At 49.5% G+C, this 20,198-nt stretch overlaps 8 protein-coding genes across 8 annotated transcripts; 4 read left to right on the top strand and 4 right to left on the bottom strand.

Annotated features, from left to right (window-relative positions):
* Positions 1–1,799: 1,799 nt before the first annotated feature.
* Positions 1,800–2,277, top strand: KY384_008185 (uncharacterized protein; the record flags this gene model as incomplete). Its single annotated transcript, XM_044816674.1, has 2 exons — positions 1,800–1,811; positions 1,933–2,277. The coding sequence occupies 2 exons, from the start codon at positions 1,800–1,802 to the stop codon at positions 2,275–2,277; spliced, it is 357 nt and encodes a 118-aa protein (XP_044666039.1).
* A 1,042-nt stretch (positions 2,278–3,319) lies between these two features.
* Positions 3,320–5,194, top strand: KY384_008184 (uncharacterized protein; the record flags this gene model as incomplete). The annotated part of the gene is made up of 4 exons (XM_044816673.1): positions 3,320–3,589; positions 3,647–3,721; positions 3,799–4,845; positions 4,895–5,194. 4 exons carry the CDS (start codon positions 3,320–3,322, stop codon positions 5,192–5,194), a joined length of 1,692 nt encoding a protein of 563 aa, XP_044666038.1.
* A 1,207-nt stretch (positions 5,195–6,401) lies between these two features.
* Positions 6,402–8,213, bottom strand: KY384_008183 (uncharacterized protein; the record flags this gene model as incomplete). The annotated part of the gene is made up of 2 exons (XM_044816672.1): positions 6,402–8,129; positions 8,196–8,213. 2 exons carry the CDS (start codon positions 8,211–8,213, stop codon positions 6,402–6,404), a joined length of 1,746 nt encoding a protein of 581 aa, XP_044666037.1.
* A 1,355-nt stretch (positions 8,214–9,568) lies between these two features.
* On the bottom strand, positions 9,569–12,316 carry KY384_008182 (uncharacterized protein; the record flags this gene model as incomplete). Its single annotated transcript, XM_044816671.1, has 1 exon — positions 9,569–12,316. The coding sequence occupies one exon, from the start codon at positions 12,314–12,316 to the stop codon at positions 9,569–9,571; it is 2,748 nt and encodes a 915-aa protein (XP_044666036.1).
* Positions 12,317–12,978: 662 nt separating this feature from the next.
* Positions 12,979–13,842, bottom strand: KY384_008181 (uncharacterized protein; the record flags this gene model as incomplete). The annotated part of the gene is made up of 2 exons (XM_044816670.1): positions 12,979–13,109; positions 13,392–13,842. 2 exons carry the CDS (start codon positions 13,840–13,842, stop codon positions 12,979–12,981), a joined length of 582 nt encoding a protein of 193 aa, XP_044666035.1.
* Positions 13,843–14,504: 662 nt separating this feature from the next.
* On the top strand, positions 14,505–15,415 carry KY384_008180 (uncharacterized protein; the record flags this gene model as incomplete). Its single annotated transcript, XM_044816669.1, has 2 exons — positions 14,505–14,721; positions 14,781–15,415. 2 exons carry the CDS (start codon positions 14,505–14,507, stop codon positions 15,413–15,415), a joined length of 852 nt encoding a protein of 283 aa, XP_044666034.1.
* Positions 15,416–15,919: 504 nt separating this feature from the next.
* On the bottom strand, positions 15,920–18,774 carry KY384_008179 (uncharacterized protein; the record flags this gene model as incomplete). Its single annotated transcript, XM_044816668.1, has 5 exons — positions 15,920–17,026; positions 18,169–18,443; positions 18,497–18,614; positions 18,673–18,706; positions 18,764–18,774. The coding sequence occupies 5 exons, from the start codon at positions 18,772–18,774 to the stop codon at positions 15,920–15,922; spliced, it is 1,545 nt and encodes a 514-aa protein (XP_044666033.1).
* A 327-nt stretch (positions 18,775–19,101) lies between these two features.
* On the top strand, positions 19,102–20,120 carry KY384_008178 (uncharacterized protein; the record flags this gene model as incomplete). Its single annotated transcript, XM_044816667.1, has 2 exons — positions 19,102–19,148; positions 19,196–20,120. 2 exons carry the CDS (start codon positions 19,102–19,104, stop codon positions 20,118–20,120), a joined length of 972 nt encoding a protein of 323 aa, XP_044666032.1.
* Positions 20,121–20,198: the final 78 nt, after the last annotated feature.

Genomic DNA, 20,198 nt, shown 5'->3' with positions numbered 1-20,198 from the left:
CTTGTCACATCAGAAACAATGCCCCCTATACCCCCTGGTCTCCGTGCAGGTCCTCTGTGTTCTAACCCCCCAACACCTCGTTTACCCAAGAGCCCCCGTTTTCCCAAAAAGATTTCGCATCCTCCATCTCTAATGCCAGGCTCCCACCCCACCCAACCCAAGAAGGTTACCCAATCTATCAATAACAGAATCATGGATCGCACCGAGCAGCGAATCAAAAACAGATTCCAGGCGGAGAAAGATAAGGTTCTGGCAGAAATACGGTGCGGGAGATGGCAGAGTATTGATTACACGCAAGTTTGTAGGGATCTGGACGCGCAGTGTGCTTATGAGATGAGGGTGGCCAAGGAGGTGGTGGAAAGAGAGGGTAGTGGAGTGAAGGCGGATGAGGGCATGAGAAATATTGACATGTTTTAATAATCGCGCAGAGGCGTAAATGATTGTGTTTACGTAGCATGGAGACCAGGGAAGTATCCCCTGCAGAGAAATCAATCGTTACCCCGGGACTGATCGCGCAAAGAAAGAGGTTGTGCTCACGAGGAATGGAGAGAAGAGAGAATCAAAGTCTCATTGAGTACCTAAGACGCAAGAAGAATCAGTCGGGCATCGCATCGCTCACCTGAGAGTGAAGGAAACATGCGGAAACGGCCTCTCCGTGCGAGGACTCTTGCGGTTTATTTCCCGGAAGAAGACAGGTTCCTTAAGGGTGGATAACGGCGCTTCTCTGCTCCACCGCAATACCTCCGATCATTGACTCATCGAGAGGATACTTTGCTGACAGCATATGGCTACACGTAGCACTCCATGAGATTGACGGCGGAAAAAGGGCAGACTGTCCAATGATAAGGGGTGCACACGACAGATCAGATGAAAGAGAGAATTGATAATTGATAGAGTGAAGGAGAATCAAGCTCAGGTTTAAGGGCCCGCATGTGGCTGTCCTTCCCCACGAAACGGAGGTGATCAATGCAGTGTGATAGCTGTCGTCACACCGGTAGGCAGCGTGAATGGAAGGTCGAGGGAGTCATTCGCTGTCATGGCTCGAGCGAGTCAGGGATGGCCTTTCTGGGATAAGCGGCTAAGGCAGCTTTGCGTAGTTGCGTCGTTGCATCGTTCGATGGATTTCCGCCCACGTGTGACCCCTGCAAGTCACTGTTTAGTATCTCCTAGCGGCAGCAAGGCCCTGTCGTTGGCCGCCCACTTTCCTATCTTTGGGCCACTCCGAGAAGACCCATCTCTGCCCATCCAAGAGAGATGATTTGCAATCGCATTATTGCGCCTCTCTCGATGTACAGCAGCAGGCATCCGTAAGTGAGCTGGATCGTCTTCCAGGAGATCCCCAAGGTCTGACGGCCCCGTTACAGCACAAGACAACAGGCTGCAAAGCGACCGGCCTTAAACAGAGTAGTGGCGTGGCGCTGAACAGGCCGAGAACTTGTAAGCCTTCTTCTTCCCACTCCCTGTCTGTGCCTCTCGCTCTCATCCTACCTCCCCACCACCATCTACTTGCTCCTTCGGCGAACTCCTCATATACATAAAAGTCGCAGGCTTAATACAATTGCAGATCATTCAAACAATTCTTCCACAGGCCGGGGAGTTGGGTACTTCCTTTAGCTTCACACTAATCAGCAAGGGACGTCACTCCTCACACTCCTGAAACAAAACTGCAGATCTCGACCGAAGTTTCGAGTCAGTGACAAAGGGGGTCTTATACAGTACTCCTACCATCCCCGGCACTTCTCCATCATCACATCTTGCAAATGGGTCGCTCCGTTGACCAAGAATCGTCACGCCCTATTATGGCGCCCAGCGTAAGTTCTCCACATACACTTTGTTGACACTGGATTGCGATTTCTGTTTTCCCGCTCCATTGGGTCGGAAAAGAAGAATTCGGTGGTCACTGCCACTTCTATGGCTAACATGCATCGACAGGTGGCCTCCAAACGTGCATCAAAGCGTTTCTCCACCTTCAGCGCTCCTTCAATCGCTGCCTCAGATACTACAACCCGGACAACCGGCACGACCGGTACGGGAGATCCACGGATGGCAGAGATCAAAGAGTGGACACAGGGACTCGAGCGCCTGGAGCAAAAAGAATTACAAGAGCAACGATACGCACCCACACAAGAGAAGACCGACAGCCTCAGCAAGCTGGCATTAGGCGCCAAGGTAGAACGGGCGTTGGGACGGAGAATGACAGACCAAGATGCAACATTCAGACCAAAGCTGTTAACTGAAAAATCTCCATTGGGAAGGTCAGCATCAAGCGTAGTATGACTCATTCTCGTTGAGCTCACACAGTACGATCAGGCGATGAAGCGACTGAGAATGTTAATGGTGGATTCAGCACAGCACATTTTGGAAGAGCGGGCTTTGGCATGCAGACATGAAGGTCCGCAGGGCACGGTCGTGTATGAGACGTATTGTTCCTCCAGATACTGGAATACCCCGCGCGGAAATGCATTTGGAGTTGGAAGGTTCATAGTTGCACTTTAGATCGAATTTGCCATTGTCACCATATTTTAGTGACTTGAGTCCGAAATGCAATGACTGAGGAAACACTGGGAGATGATCCTGTCTGACAAACAGGACCAAGTCTAAACAGTATATTGCCTTCTCTACGACTATTGACTACCGACTTCTCCACATCGAGTCCTCCGAGACTTTTTCTCCTCTCCATCGTCCGAAGCTCTCAAATTCACTACTTGTGTGCCCTACGAGTCGAAAGAACCTATGAACAGTCACCAGTGGGATCGTAACCATTCGTTCAATCAACAGCAGGCAACGTTCGAGCTAGTGGCTTGGCGCAAAAAAGCCCGCCCGCGAATTTTCCCATCTGCTCCCACAGCTTTCAACGCCTTTTCCCACCTCGCGCGAAGACATTCACAGTAATACAATAATTCAACCCACCTATATTATTAGACCAAAAGTCTCGCGCACATAGATATCTGTGACTACTGCCCCAAATTACCTCACCTCATCAATTCACCACGGCATAAATCTCATTCCCCAATCCCTCTACCGACGACGCTTGACGAAGCTACGATTTCCACGCTCATTTCATTTTTGTCTTTGAGCGAGGCGTCTTGTGCTTTCAGGCTTGATTCACCGGGAGGCTGTATCTATTTGCCTCTCTTGTCGGTCTGTCCACGTGACCGGCTTTGACCCCTGGGATACTTGCTCACAACAAACCCAGGTTTTATATTTCGGTTGAGTGTGCTCCTTCGTGGCTCGTCGCTTGCACCTAAGGACGACTTCAACATATTGATACCCATCACATTCTGATCGCATTATTTACGCGCCTTACGATACCGCAATCATGGCTGCCGCGGTCCCAGAGAAGGCTGTCAATGGTAACCATGGAGCTCATCATAATTATGGCACCGCTGAAGCGTATCGGTCCGGCCAACCTGCTGAACCGAGTAACCCACCATCCCAGTCAGTGGAGCAAAATCAAGCCGCTACAACTACTACATCTTCTTCTACCGCAGGTGGCGAAGAAGAGAAGCCTCTTCCAAAGGAGATGATCGGATGGTACTTTGTCGAGCAATACTATAACACCATGAGCAAGGAGCCCTCGAAACTCTACGTGAGCTCAACCAGTCCTCGTCCATCAACCATTTAGCGCTAACGAACCCCTCCGCAGCTCTACTACACCAAGAAATCACAATTTGTCGCAGGCAACGAAGCTGAAAAAGTCAACGTGGCTGTTGGGCAGAAGGTGAGTCTTCGCTAGCAACCAGACTCCAAGTCTTGCTTTCATACGGTCATTGAAAGATGATACTAACTAAGATGTAGAGTATTGCCGATAAGATTAAAGAGCTTGATATCCAAGACTGCAAGGTTCGCGTCACGAATGTCGATTCCCAGGAATCAGGAAAGTGCATTCTTGTCCAGGTGATTGGAGAGATATCCAACCGAGCCGCTCCACACCGCAAGTTCGTGCAAACTTTCATACTTGCCGAACAGCCAACGGGCTACTTCGTACTCAATGACATCTTCCGATATATCGTCGATGAAGAGGAGGAAAACAATGTACCGAATGGAGTGGTGGAAGCACCTACAGCCCCTGCTGAGACGGCTGACCCTGTTCCTGCTACCCTCACCAACTCTAACGACCCTGAAAAGCAGGAAGAGGATGCTGAAAAAGTCGATCGCAAGCTTGATGAAGAAGTGCTGAGCAAGCCTTCGGAACCCGTCCCCACTGTTTTGGAAACTGCTGATGCAGCCGAGGCTAAAGACTCTGCTCCAGGCAAGGAAGTTGACGAGATCCCAGAAGAAAGTGTCAAGGAATCGACACCAGAAGCACCCGAGCAAGCCGCTGAGTCTGCGGCTGTTGAGGACATTGTCAAGCCTGAGAAGCCGCGTGATCCTGACCCGACTCCGATTGCATCACCTGCAAAGCCTACCAAAGCCACACCAGTTGAAGCTCCTGTCGCTTCTCCACCCAAACCAGCAGCTCCAAAGACTTGGGCAAATCTTGTGGCTTCCAACGGCTCTACAACATCTGCGCCAGCTTCCAACACTAAGGCAGTCCCTCCTGCAATTCCTGCTGCTCCGAAGCCAAAGACCATGAATAATGCTCCAAAAGATGCTTCAGCCCCATCTTCAGTGGGCGAGGATAGCCCAGCAAAACCTCAGCAGAATGGCGGAAACGGCTGGCAAACGGCGGGCCCTGATAACAAACAACGTCAAGGACGCCAACATTCTCAATCCGTCTCCAGTAGCCAGGACAACGTTCTAGGCTATGTCAAGAATGTCACTGATAAGGTCGATGCCTCAATCCTGAAGACTACATTGGCGAGTTTTGGTAAGCTCGCCTACTTCGACGTCAGCCGCCAGAAGGTATGTGCAGTCCTTCGCAGATCAAATCATCAGGCTAATGCCTTTACAGAATTGCGCGTTTGTCGAGTTCGCTGACTCTGCGTCCTACAATGCTTGTGTGGCAGCTAATCCACACAACATTGGAGGCGAGCAAGTCTTTGTTGAAGAACGCCGCCCTCGTCCTACCGCCTTCGGTGGCTACAATGGTAGAGGCGGCATGCGCGGCGGTCGTACTGGACCCAACGATCGACCTGGTAGTCAGGGGCGTGGCGGCTTTCCGAAGGACGGCGAACGTGGTGGCTACGGTCCCCGTGGTCGTGGTGGTGCCATGACTCCTCGTGGTCGTGGAGGCCAAGCCCAAGCTGCATGAAAGTCGGTTCAGCCGCAATTCTGTTATCAGCTTGGGCCATCCGTGACCTCCAGCATTACATACTCAATCTTAGCATACCTATCATGCAGCCTTTGGACGGCTACTAAACTACAAACCCGGCGACCGACACACCCTACCTTTTACGTCACCTCATTGTATTAGAGAGAAAAAGTATTATTTCACAAACCTTCACTTTGATTACGACCTTTTTTTTCGAATGGGCACAACCCATTGCATAGCGCATGCGGTAGAAACGGCTTCAGATACCTTTACAGCTGCATGTCACGACTTTCTCTTTCCCTTGGGAGTCTTGGCCTACACGACTGACCAAGTATGCCTGTGAACTTAACCTTCCTGTTATACTAAAGCATTGTTCTGTGGCAGCGGTGGGGAGGATGGGGGGGAGGGCGAGGGAGGACCCAGGGATTAGAGGTATCACTTTTGCTTGGATTTGCGAGCGATCGATTGACAGACAGACCTTCCACGTGAATACATTCGAAGTGTATATAGTAGATAGATATCCATCCAATGCACGCTGCATTTTTACTTACACCATCCTGTGTCCCTGCTGATGCAAGCCCACAGACCTATATCCTCTCGTGGAGCTTCGTTGCAGTCGATGTCATATCCCAGAGTCATGGTCGTTCCTCAACTATAAATCACGAACCTGACCCAGCCTAAGCTACATACCTTACCAGGGAAACTTTGACGTCCAGTACCACCCCATACCCCGAATCCCATACCCCGTACCCCATACCCCATAGCTAAGGTACCCGATCTGTCACCCCACCCAGCTGACATGACATGACATGACATGACATGACATGACAAGGCAAGAAAGGTACCCGTCCCGACAGGGTAGTGACAGCGGGAAGCGCGTGTCCAAAAGTCGGGTGTCTTAGGGTTGGGGTTGGGGTTGGGGTACAATATCACGTTGCCCTTGCGTTCCTCCCTCTTGCTTGCAAGCAAGATTGTCAGACGATGAGAGTCTGCTTGTGTTTTTGAAGATCGTGGGAGGGGGGACATCAATTAGTAGTTAGTTCGTATGATGTGAGCTTCTGTCATCATTGGAGGACTTTCGATGATGTCCTCACTGGGGAGGGGGGAGCATTGGGTGGGAATACCTGCATATGCTTACTAGGAAGGAAGGTGAGAGGTACTTCTCTTGCTGACTTTTGATTCCATCTAATGATTGTACAATGTGTCTCTAACATGAATTTCGTCCATTAGCCGTTGAGCTTTCGATAAACTTCGTTGGTGGGGTTGGATAGCTCATTGCTCGTCTGTTCTTCTGCTGCGCAATCTCACGGTCTCTACTTCCCTTTGTTGCCCCCTTATTACCAGAGTTCCCATGGTCTACATGCTTCTTAACCTCTACCTGCGCGTCAGCCCCTCTATCATCAAGAAGTAGTTGCACCTTCCCTGCCTCCGTTCCCAGCTCTTCATCCCCCACCTTTACCCTTCTGACCCTCGCCATAAGTCCCATTGTCTCCGTCCTCCTCACTCCCACCGCCATCTCTCCAATTCCTTTCCCCCTTGCCTTAGACGTCAGCGCTAGAGCAATAACCTCCTCAATCGTATCCCAGCACGCACATGTCCGGCGGAAAGCCAGCAAACAAACAATATGCGCTAAAGCGAGGCTGGTGTATATGATCATGACGCCGATGGCGAGGTAGTCAGTCACTCTGGAAGCTTCAAATGCATAGCCCTTCAAGAATGCTTTCATTGTCAAAGGGGTATAAGAGCCAGTAGGAGGTTTAGGGCAGAACCTCAGACGACTGTATTTAGTGATGAAATGGCAGTCGGCTTCTGGCGAGGAGGTGAAAATGGTCGCGGATTCGTGCGGAGATACTTTTTCAAGGCCGATGCGGGAGATAGCGTCGGCGAAGACAGTGGCGATGACGGTTTCGTAACGCTTGATTGAAGCACTGAGCTGAGGCTGGGCGGGTTTGAAGGCTTTGGAAGGATCCATATTGGCGGCTTGAAGGACGCTTGTGATGCTCGTGGTATCGGCTTTGGAACTTTTTGGATTTGGCTTGGCATTAAGGGCTTCAAGGAAGGAGCTCTCTGCAGTGATTGTTCTCCAATAGCGGTGGTCGACGGGCAAAGCTGCCTTATGCAAGGTATCGATGGGACAGGAGCCACCGAGGGTCGCGTTGACGGGGTTACCTTGTTTCTCGACCTGGCGAAGGTACGTCGTTGTCTCTGTCACCGTGTGTGATGCATTGTTCCAACGAGCATCAATTGAGCAAGTAAGGCCGAGGCGTTTTGTTGAATGGGTTGAATTTAGAGCTCCAAGAATCACGATGCCTGTTGTCATGGATGTCAGGTTCGCTGTTGTTGGGATCCAAGCGACTGCAATGTTGCTGTCATTAACAAGAGAAGCTGTGTTTAGGCTCCAAAGAGGTTTCGGAAGTCGTACGTTTGTGTAAGGGCCTTGGGAATCTTCGGTGGCCCAAGTGGTGTACTCTGCAAGCATTGGTAGAGATAGCTCTATTGTTGTGTTGGGAAACTCCTGAAACTGTCTGGTGCATACTGTACGGACCACTGACATCTGAGCATCAATGTGCATTGATCTCTGACCTGTAGCATGAGTGGTACGAGGGTACCAGTGGGGGTCATTCCACATCTCATTGGCAAGGAAAGAGGTTGGTGCATGAGGGGCAAGAGACCAGGTCTCTGCACTTCCACTACCTCGAAGGTACGCTTGGATGATCCTAGGATTGAGTGGCTCTTCGGTTTGTACCTGATAATCCACCTGGTTCCGAGCATAGGTGTAATAACCTTCAAAGAGTTTGAACCCCTCAGAAACGCAATTTGCGCCATTTCGTTTCAAACAGTTTGGTCCTCCAATATGTTCATCAGTCAGCTTGGTTGGCCAATAGTCTGTCGCAGAGCCATTGAACCAAAATTTAGTATCGAACGAATGCGTCGTCTACCAGAGATTAGTCTTCCGCTATCAATTGATGGCTTTGAGAGGGCCAAAGCGAAAGAAATTTACCGTGATTCGAGGGAGCATGAGTACAGCACTCGCAGGCCCAGTAGCTAGAGTTAGGAAAGACCCAAATAGTATGAGAGCGAATATTTGCAAGCCCCTGAACCTAATGGAGCTTGTGCTTGTAAGCCCACCCCATAGAGCTCGAGACACCAGGTATCTGGGGTTCATGAATGAGAACCCGGCTGCAGCCCAGCCATAAGGAATCCCCTGGCCGATTAGTCGCAATTTCACAACGTGAAAGACGACTGCCCCGGTGCTCAAAATGACCAAAATCTCCTAGCGAGCTCGATTAGTATGTCGCTCGCAGTGGAGGCGGCAAGGCCTACTTCTATCTTCGCAGCCACCTGGATTACCGCAAGAACTACATTATCCCCATTGTCACTGTTAGAAAGTCGAAGGTGAGAACCGATGTAAAAGCCTCCAAAATTCAACCAAAGCAAGACTCCTGCGACAGCCAGTGAGGGAATATGAATCAAGCAGGCTAGGGAGGCAGCGAGTAGTGATCTTTCGACAATGGGTCGCTTAGGCTTTTCTCGTGTCCGATATTGATGCCATTTTCCTCGAAAATACTTTTGAACGCCATGGACATTGAAAGGGAGACGCATTTCGCCAGAAGAGAAAGGACTGGTCAGCGAGATGCTGCCGGGATGAAAGTACTCTTTTACAGAATGCCATAATTCTGTGCCTCCAAGGCGAAGAGCTAACTTGTGCTCTGACCGAAGTTGGCACGCAGGTCTATGACCAATACTGATAACGAGCTGACATCTCGAGACAGCCAAAAGCACAAGGCTGAAGCTGATCTTGAGCCTTATGTTTCGATATAGAATGCAAGATCAGATGATGCTACTGGCAGAGAGGAACGCCACAAGCAATACACACAGGGGGTTGAAACAAGCCTGGCTTCGGTCTATGCCTGAAGCAGGAGGTAGAAAGAAGGTCCATGGTCAACTAACGATGTATGTGACAGATCCTCCCGTCCTGCATAATGGGGGCCAGTATGAAGATACGCCACGTTGCCTGAATTAGCCTTGTTCACTATCTCGCCTAGGCGTGTTTGATACCATAGATGACTCAAGTCTGCTGGTATCTGATGTCACAAGTCCCGCCAGCAAGCAGTGAAGGACGAAGGCTTGATGTTCGAGAGGAATGGAAGTCAAACCTGGAAAAGGGGATATGAAGTCTTGGCAACCACTAGGCCTCTTTGGTCATTTCGACGTTTTATCATTAAAATCTTTCCACTACCTCTGGTATGTATCGATGTCTCACTTTGCCAAACACTCCTAAGTATATACAGGCCTTCCCAAACACGTCTCTTCTTAGATTATATACAAGATACACGACATCCTCCCAAGATCTTTCGTCTTATTTGCATTCCCTTAAAAACTGAACAGGCCACTCCTCCTCTTCCCAAACGGATACACGACCAGCGCACTCATGAACAAGCCCACTGTAATGCCAATCGCGATCTGTATCATCGAGTACCCAACATTCAACACCGCAGTATTGACCTCGACAGCGCCAGGGCCACCGCCCGCTTGAGTTCCATTACTCACAGTCGTCGCCCCTCCAGTTGTTATCTGATGCGTGATTTGATTTGCGCTCGTCACTCCAGAGATGAGACTCCCACTTGCTGCTAGCCCAGACGGCACCTGCACGAAGATCGCTGGCAGGAGGACGGCGGCAGCTAAGCCGTGCCTGAGGCGAGAGTATAGATTTGCGAGGACACCGATAGCAAGAGCGCCCAACGTTTGGGCGATTTGAGCATTCGAGGCGAATCGTTGCGCAGAATAGTGATTCACAAGGTACCCGACCATTGCCAGCACCAGCATGGGAGGCATTTTCTTCCACTTCCCCTGGTTGATGATGATCAGACAAAGGGTGAAGGGCAGCACGAAAATGATCTGCCACCAGAACGGCCATGTCGTCGTGCAAACAGTGGCAGAGGTGGCATGCGAGTCAATAGCGCCGTATATTGAGGTGCCAACCGTAATACCGAACCCGAGAAAGAGCGAATATATGATTGCGTAGACCATGCGCACGCTACCAGCCAGTATGTTCTTCGACTGAAGCTCTAGGGAGCCACAGAGGACAATATACCCTGGAAGGATGAGTGCAATAGAGGATTGAGCAAGCGCGGAGAAGCAGAAGACCGAACCACCTCTGATAGAGCCAAAAGCACGTGCCAGAAAGGAAGTGAGCACGGCGGCCGAGATTTCGAAAATATTGCTATACAGCTCCGACCTTGGAGCGACGATCAATTGCATGAATCCCAGGAGGCAGCCAAGGACAAAAGCGAGAGGAAGGTCGATCGGCCGAGCTCCGAACGCAAAGGGTCCAACGCAAACAGAGGCGAAGCCATAGACCAAAACGAGCAACCATGGGTGAAAACGATTTTGAGAGCCGTTGATCTCGTCCAGGCGAGAGATTGCTTCATCAGCACCTATCTTGTCGTGGAGCACCTCCTTATAGATGGCATGGGTGTCGTAGAGCTTGGATAGGTTGACTGACTGCGCGCAGCGAACAATTCGGACGTCCGTTGTTTGCCAAGCCGCATCACCAAACGAGACAATCATACACCCTGGCATGTACAGGAACTGGCTATCAATCTGGAGAACCCGAGCCGACATTCGCATATACTCCTCGAGCCTATGAGTTGGCGCTCCATACGCCATGAGTGCTCGACATATTTTCAACAGGTAAGCTTTACGTTGCATCACATCCGCTACATGCATATGAATCTGGATGACCTGGTCTTTCTGAGGTTTTCGCCCCGTGATCGCATCATATGCTTGAGACTTCAGGGGTTTCTGCTTAGGTGATGGCTTAATGGCACCGCCAGTCTGAGCCATTGTTGGCTGGGCAAGAGACGTAGATGAGCTGACAAGATCTGCAATTGAGCCTGTAGAATACGGTTGCGAGTTTTTGTAGTACCATTTCTCTCGCTTGATTTTAGGGGACCCTCCAGGACTATAACTACCCGAAGAAGAAATGGAGCCGACACGGCTATCTGGGGGAGTAGGAATTGGCGTGGTCTTCTCCGAATCCAGTATTGAATGAGTATCGCTGTGCCTGCGATAAGTATTTCCCAGGGGGCCCTTGGCAAGAGCTGCTCCCATGCCTTGTTCATTGTATAGCTTGATAAGTGAGCCAAAGACGCCTTCTCTGTACTGCTTTGGTGGAGGAACATAGTCGTATGGGTCTCTCTCGGCTATCGGGGTGGTCTGTCCTGACTTTAAAGGTGGTTCTTCGGCTTGGAATTTGAACCACTTCGCTGGGTCCCGGTGCGTGTGATGCTTGAGTAAATGTCTTGCAGCACTGTGCAATCGGGTTTTAATCTCATTACGTTTCGGCTTTACGCCTTTTTCCTCATTCTCATCATCCGTATCATCATCAATCCCATATGTACGTCTTGTTTCCAATTTCTCCAGAGGAATGTCAGTGAGATCAAATTTCGGCTGCCGGCCATTCTGTGGAGATGGCGGAGGAGATTGAGCAGCCCGCTTCTCAGATGTCAAAGGATCCCGGACTGGGGAAGTATATCGTGAGCCAGGAGCCGATCTTATGCCGACGCTTCGCGACAAGCGTTCCGCTCGTTGCTGTGCCGACCGCTGTGAGAATGCTTTTCCTGCGGCCTCTCTGAGCGTGCCTGAATCATTCCTCTCTTGTTCAGATGTTGACCCTTTGTCATCCGGCTCATTGCCCTCTGATAATGCCGCCTCTTCCTGCTTCGGTTCTAGCGCTGCTTTTCTTAATATTGGAGGCTTGGGTCCGGCAGATACTGATGTTGATGGAGCAGGTAGTGACGGCGATGAGTGGTTCTGTTTTGAAACTTGCAATACAGCGCCAGCGCTTGTTCCTCTTCTCGTCGCTACTCGTTCTTTTGGTTTTGGTGGTGACCTAGCATCCTCTTCACTCTCCGAGCTGCCGTTACTTGGCAATTCAAAGGTCGCTCGTATATTCTGTATATCTAGAGTCTCTCCGCCACGATTCCATTGTACCCTATGCTTTTCTTTATGGAATTTCGGGCCATCCTGTGAAGACGACAAACTTGGCTCGGCGCTGACCTCTTTTAATCTCCCTGTCTCGGGGGTTTGAATGCTGTAAGACGGCTCCGCAGGGTCCATGCTCTATGATTGAGAGGTAGGAAGTGGAGATGATAAGGAAGACCAGGAAGACTGCAGTCTGATTCCCCTGGCTTCTAAATACTGTATTCGTAAAGAATGACGGCCGGACCCTTTTTATGCGCACGGAAATTGATATGCCTGCTGTTCGTCGTGTCTTTGCAGTCAGTGATTAGTAGTCAACATGAATCATCGCCGCTCATAAAGATTTTCAAGGTGGCAACAGATTTGAATTATATGCTTTTGAGAAGCTAAACGAGGGTCTGCAGGCATTAGGTGAGCGACAGTGTTGGCATAAGCACTCGCAAACGAAAGAATAGCATGCTACACAAAAGAAAAAACGTTCTTTACAAGCAATTGAAGACGGAAGATTGGTAAAATGGCTAGGGAGTATGTAAAAGCAACGAGGGGTTGGTGGAGCATTCTTGTCCATCGGATGAAGCCGAGAGAAAGGAACCAACGTTAGAGCCGCTACCATACGGTTCAGTGGCGCTAGGATGAGGTCAACATCCATTTTGCACCTCTCGTGAGCAGCACGATGCATGGCAAGGTAAGACGTAGGAGAGTAAGTAAAGAATAGTGGAAGTAAGAAAGGTGGAAACGTGGGATGGAAGAAGGTGGCTCGTTCCTGCCGGCCTAATCTCGGCCCCAGGGGCAGTCCCCTATCAATGTCTATTTTTAGCTCTTTCCTCCTTATCAAAATTCATATTGGGAAATCCGTCCCCTACAGAGTCTTCGATCCTCCATCGGAATGTTGCATAGTTGGGCCTGATAGTGATTCCTCCAATTGCTCTAGCTGTTGCATATGAGTTTCTCACAGATGACTTGCCCTGTAAGGATGTCGCCGGGGCAAAACGTTAGTCGTATCTCGCAGAGTGCAATACTCAGGGAAGGAGAGTTTTGCTTTACAAGGCGAAGCATGGGGACTACAAGATTATATTGCCTCTTAATGGACTTCACGTATAACCTAAACCACCTCTCGGCTCATGTGTCCTTTGCTCGTCAATTGGTTCTGGAAGAAGCTAGACGCAATCATTGTACCTCAGTATTATCTGTATTGGACGAAAGGAATCAAGACCATTTCCTTCATCAAGCACTTTGTTGATTTCAGTAATCCGGGTACGGTCACTGCTGGCACTTTCATCATCAAGCCGAATGGTCAGTATGGCAGCATCAACCCGACTTTGAAGGATAGCAAGTGTTGTTCCATCAGCTAGAGGATTACCATCCAGAGGAAGGATGGTATCACATGTTGGTCTTTGCGGGGTTTGTTTTTGATGGCATAGAAAATAGACTGTACCATAAAATATGGTCTTCATGAATGTCTCGTCTTTGCACTTGGCTTTATCGGAAAGGACGATCGTTGCCTCAATCCAGCGTCTTTCTGGGTCTGCATTGTACAAGACGTCACTCTCCAGCGAGTGGTAGTCCAGGGAAGACGTTGCGATTGAAAGGCTTGGCTGTTCGCCAGAAAAGATTGGAGTTCCTGGAGCGGTTCGAATCTTCTCGACCATGATATTCCTTTCCATCTTTTTTTGAAGCGTTTCCATGTGCTCAACACGGAATTGAGGCTTAAAGATTGAAACTCATTAGGGTGCAAGGCGACCTCGCCGGCGTTTCAGCCTCGTTTCGCGGTTAGTGCGGATATATCGCATTGGATTGTCTCTAATTATGGGACGACATTATTACACTTAAGACATGGCCTGGGGTCAAAGTTCATGATTATTGACCGGAGCATCTGGTGGCTAGCATTGAAAGTTTGTCGGCAAGTACGTAAAACGTCACCACGGGTTGTTGGCTCAAAGGCGATTCTGCACTGCCCTTTCATTTGACGGTCGAATTTGATTAGGCATCATGTATGGCCAGGTATTCGCGAAAGGTGAGACTTTGTAGTATTGCTGATTCGTCCGCCGGGAGGAGATTTCTCCAGATCTTCGGTTGTGGACATGGATGCGCCAGTCTAGATCGTGGGTATTTATAGCGATGCGATGAGTTTCAGGAACACGGTCCACAAAGTAGGCGGCGCTCTATTTAATTGTGGCTGAGTTTACTCTCTCCGATAATTAATATAAGAATCATTGGAAAGCCTCGTAAGGAATTTTGTCTTGCACAAGCCAACGGATCTCAAAAGCATAACCCTATTTTTGAGAGACAGCGTTTTTTAGATTGAAGAACAGAAACTCCTTTGACAATGGCAAAGATACTGTCTTTTGCACTTGCAGCAACCCTCGCAGCAAGTGTCACTTCCACTTCCAACCATTTCATTCAGCCAGAATACAATCTGCTCTACAGTCGACAAGACAGTGGTAATGGAACTGGAAGGAAGATCTTCCGGACAGATCTCAAGCAGGACAATAGTTATGACATCCAGGCTGGGGGCCAGTCACCTAGATATAAGAATGTTCTTTGTAAGTCGTCCGCCACGCAGTATGCTCCATGAATGGATTGCTAATCGCACCTCGTTCAGTGAGCCATGTAGATCTCGGAAACGGAAACTACGACGTCTCCTTCGTTCTGGCCTCTGAACGTGCCAGCGCAGATCGCGGGTTAGACGTCGAGTCACGTGGAATTCCAATATTCATCTCTGGTCCAGGCGTCGTTGCTGGCGCTATACCCACCGCCAGCGGCAACGCAAGCTCGGGCTCAAGTAGTAGCTCATCTACTGATTCAAGCTCGGGCTCACTGTCAAGCACTCTTAGTACTAGCTCGGTGAATGGGACAAATAGCACCACCAGCTCATCAACCAGTCCTGGATCATCAAGCAGCTCTTCGGATGGAAAGGAACTCTATTTGACAATCGAAACGGGTTCGTCAGACATAGCAGGGATCCAGGCGGTCACGCTGAGCACTACTCAGACCAGTAAGGGCTGGTTCTATACGGTAGGAAACGAGATCAAGGCCCAGAATGTCCAGCCACAATGGGACACATGGCTGGTTTGCGACGGCAAAAATGGGTATCCGAAGCTCTACTGGCTGGGTGTTGGTGCAAATGGAGGTGTCTCATTGCCATATCCAGTGTGTCAGCCTGTCAGGCTATACGCCGATCCAGAGGATTACGTTTGGAAACCACAAGACACTTGTTATTGCTGCAATTCATCATGAGCGTCTCTAGGTCGGTGATCAGAAAGCAGGCTGGTCGTTTGGTAGTTCTCGAGCGTCATTGAGACATGTATATTATAAACGGCTCACGACATACCTTAAACCAGAAGCTTCGTCCCATTTTGCCTAGCTCTCCAGGTCATCTTTTTGCGTTTCCACACGTGACATACGTATTCACCTATCTCTTTGGAGTTGTCAATGATATACTTTGCAGAGCGCAGCTTATGTTGATGAAAATGCATTGAAAAAGGCAAACTCGTAAGATATGACATACGTTAAGGTCGGACTGCGTATTGAGAGAAGATCGCGAGGCTAAAGGCAAATAGTAGCTTTGGCATGCAACAATCCAGGCTGACAATTATCCTACCATACTTTGGAAAAGACAGCGCAGCCGATGTAATAATGCTAAAGCCATGAAACGTCTCTCACCTTTCTCCGATCATTCAAAACAACCCCGAAGCACCAGGCGCCTCGCTACTGGCATCGCCATCGCATTAAAACATCACATCATTCCCCATTGCTCGCCTTGTGTAAATTAGTCTCTTCCATAAGTGCTTTCTCAATATTTTTCCCCTTCTCACTCGAGCTCCTCGTCCGACGAGCTTCGGGTGACCGGTCTTTGCAAGGACTTTCACTGGCCGTGTCACTAAGTCTCTCAAATACTCTGTGTTCGATCAGATCTTCCTCCTCATCAGGCTTGTCCTTCTCTTGCGCTCCAAGGAACTCTACTTCATCGTCATCTTCGCCATCGCTCGTGACCAAAATCGCATTCTCGGCCCTATCTCCGAGCCAGAATCTAGCGCGCTTCCTTGATGTATCTTCGAGGTCAGGTAGGCTCCACGTTCCACTTGCTGGTCGCTTTGGTCTCACAGTGACGATGCTGGAAGGTGTCTTAGACCCGCCCGGCGTTTCGGTTCCCACCCTACTAAGACCACGCAGGTACAGATAGCAGACTCGCTTCTTGTTTTTATTGAAGAAGAAGTAGTTGAAGCTCCACAGCGCAGCTTCATCTTCACTGTCGGTAAGCGGATCATCTTCTGGCGCATAAGTGTAGACGCTGCATTCTGACAGCTCTATTGCCTGGTTGATTTGGTCCCACATCTTCGGCTCCCACTTCTCAATCCCTGGAGGTGTCGCAGGAATTATGGCCGAAGTCCTGCCCGGGAATGCAGATACTGAGATATGACGAGGACGAAGATTGTACAAGGTTGTATCGAATATGTTCATGACCTTTCTGATGCTTCTTTCGCGACGGAAGTCCGACGGGCGCAGGGTTTGTGAAAAGTCATAGTCGGGATGGCTTGCATTGAGGGTAGCGATAAGGTATGCAAACGTACGGCGACTTGAGATCTGGCTGAGAGGGCCGAATGGGCTTGCGCGCGACAGATTGAGAGCTTCGCCTGCTTCTCTAGCTTCGTCTGGGGGCAAGCCTGCCGAGAAACTGAGGAGAGATGCATACTTGCTCTCTAGGCTGTTCTCAATATTCTTGTAGAGCTTCTTGTCAGACCCAGCAGCCTTTGTAGTGTACACATCACAGCCTCCAATGACCCGACTATCTGACGTGTCGAAATTGAGGGCGCTCGTTACTGCGTCGGTTTCTTTGAGGGGTAGATACTGTGACGCATTAGTTGCCTAACTTCAGACTTCGTGGACTGACAGGAAGATCTAGAAAGAGGGTACCTTCATGATGTAGCTGGGAAAGTGGCCACTGAGGACGTGAGCAGATAGCTACGCCAAACAAGGGGTAGCTTCACTTGATATCAGAGAGTATTACGATAGCTGCAAAGCTCACGCAAACTGCAGCGGGCTAGAGAACTGTAGCGCGCGTAGGCTATACGTGGTCGAGATATATTTGCGACGTCTTTGATAAGGCACTCCGTGATTCCTTCCGGACAAAGGCTTTAACTCCCTGCCGCTCCTAAGGTTATTCCAGTCTGTTTGAAAGCCAGGCGATGATCGCCTAGCTTGGAAACACAGTCTGGCGGTACGCCATGATGATGCGATAATTCATGCGATGGGATATTATGGAGGAAAGGTCAGCTTAAGAGTCAGATGAGGTTCGCGACAGGCTAGGTGGCACTAGCGTCGGGTTTCTCCTATGGGCTTGGCATTCCTCATCTGGCCACCAAGTGGTCCACGTGCAGCCATGCGCCACTGCAAGCAGGTTTCCTCCAGACGATAAGTCATGCGAACGAGAGGTACAGTACTGGAGCCACAGATTGCCGAAAAGAGCAGAAGTCTCAGTGACTCCAAGCGAGGCCTCTAGACCTAGGAAGTGGCGGTGACTCATTCGGAAGCTCCATGATTGTGTCGCGGTATGTAGGTCAATCTTGTTCTTGTGCAAAGCTTTTGATAGAGTGATGCTGTTATGAAGATGCGCATGTTCGGACACCACAGAAGTAGTCATTGTGTCCGTGTGTTGAAAGAACAGGTCTGAGCCTGATAAAATCAAATGAAGCCAGCCTTCTTCAAGCCATCCACCACCTCCTCACTAGCCTAGTCAGGTGAGGATATAGTGTCAGCATATTTGGTTTCGGATTACTTATACAAAGAACATTTCAGAAAGATCCCATTACAAATGCTTCCACCTGGGATTAGCTCATTACATGATCTTCGTGATGCCCTCATCCTCGACCTGAAATCAGGTGCCAATGTCAGTGATAGTGAAGAGAGTCAATCGGAGTGAGGATATGATTGTTTAAGGGAGATGGTCGCTCGCTTGAAGCCAATATCAAAATGAAAATCGTTTTACGTACCTCCATGTCTTCGAGACTGTCCTGTTGGCTTATGCACCTCAGTACGTTCTTTTTACTGCTTTCCTGCATCTCCCCTGCCAGTAATAATTCGTCAAGTATGAAGTATGCTTTTTGAAAGTTGAAGATGATGTCCAATTCGCACACATTTCCGTAGTATTTGTCCATTTGTTCAACATATCGATGAACTATCTCTAAGGTGATAAGCTCATTGTCGGTAGAGGAGCAGCCAGCAATAAAGAACAAGGAGGCATAACGTCGATAGACTATCTTCGTGTCTAGAATCTCCGTCAGCCAGGAATATGTACTGACGGTTGGATTAGGCACTTGCCTTTGTACTCAAGGAAATTGCACATGCGTGTCCGTCTCGCCAATACCAATTGTGATACATCCTTGATGATTTTGGCTTTTTCCTTTGGCGAGAGGGTAGTAAACCATTTGGCAAGACGCTGCGACCAAAATCCGTCAGTGTGCCAAATTTTCGATGGTGGGCGACGAGCGACAAACCACTTTGCCCTGCCGGGACAGCAAAATGAGGTAGCTAGGCTGCAGTCAGCTGCCTGCTATGTCACCGAGAGGTATCACACCCAAGACTCACTTGATGGCCATCCTGGCGGCTTGTGCTTAGTTCGTGGGGAGTAATAAATAAGGCGGTGAGCTGCAGGAAAGTCTAAAGCCTGTCAGATTGGGTTGTTCCTCGGCTAAAGTGGTCAAGCCACACACAGGATTGTGGCTGGTGCAGTCTCTAAGGTTTCTTCATGCACGACATTTCTCTCCCTGTGCGACCGGTTTGACATTGACTATAGATCCACTTTAAAGCCACCAAAGCTGTGTCAAGGCGGTGCTAGAGCAGCAGATTTCACCTTGAAGTGCGCCTTACCATGAGGTGACCGTTCTTGGACGGGTTCGTTTCGAAAAGGCCTCAGTGGTGACAACATGGGAACCCACCCAAGGAAGAAGACTAAACTCATTCTGTCGACATCGTAAGCTAGAGAATACTGGAAGATGTTCAGGACTGACGGAAAGATAGCAATGTAGCGGGCGTTACCTCTCCTCATCTGAGACGCCTAGGGACAGATAAATCTAATGTAGAACTCGTCAATTCTTTGAGCTCACAGTTCTCTGCCAACAAAAACGCCGAGAATGTCGCTACAGATGGGGAGCATTTCAAATGGTGTGACAGCCTCGGTGGTACATCCTACGAGCACTGGACTTCACGTGAAGGGGACTATCTTTACGTCCCTTCCATTGATTTTGCCCAATCTGGCTTGACAGAAGAACGATCTCAATATGAGATCACGGCCAAACTTTTCTTCTTGCCTGGTTCTTCATCAGGTGAGCGGCGAGTTCACGCGCAGGAGGCAGTGGATCTTGTCCTCAAGGAGTTGCATGTTTCGTCCATCGATCTCTTGATAGTCTCATTTCCGGGCATTTCATTTGATCCAAACAGCCATTGTGACGACCCGAACACTAGAGGCACCGGTAATACGGGCGAAGGAGAAGATTACGATTCCATTGCTAGGACGTGGAGCGCGATCGAAAGCTTGCATGAAAAGGGGCTTGCTTCACGCATTGGAGTTGCAGAATTTGGAAGTGATCGCCTTGCGCATTTTCTTCCCAAAGTCAACATTTCTCCTGCGGTCGATCAAATATTCATCAAGGAGTATTGTGCTGTTCCTGCACCCCTTATGCAGTACACTAAGCAACACAACATTGAGGTACTGACCCACGAAGACTGTACCAATATCTTGCCGGGGGGAACGACAAGAGAGCTCCTTGGTTCTGGAGAGAAAGGAGCTGGCCTCCTACTAGACCAAGATGAGAGTGGAGAAGGCCTCAAAGGTGACATCTTTCCCCAATGGGTCATCAAATACACAGCGATCGTCCATGATCGGGGTGTCGTGGAGAACAAAGGTTACTTTGCAATGGCGGAACTCCACCCCCAGCCTGCTTGAAAGGGCGTATTAAGGTCCTTACCATGTTTACAAGAGATAATCTCGTGCAATGGCATGCCGAATCTAGAATTCGAAGAA

The sequence above is a fragment of the Bacidia gigantensis genome (assembly GCF_019456465.1).
Source record: "Bacidia gigantensis strain McMullin 20006 chromosome Unknown contig_295, whole genome shotgun sequence".
NCBI lineage: Eukaryota > Fungi > Ascomycota > Lecanoromycetes > Lecanorales > Ramalinaceae > Bacidia > Bacidia gigantensis.
The sequence above is the reverse complement of the archived record's forward strand: the minus strand, read 5'-3'. Positions and strand labels throughout refer to the sequence as shown.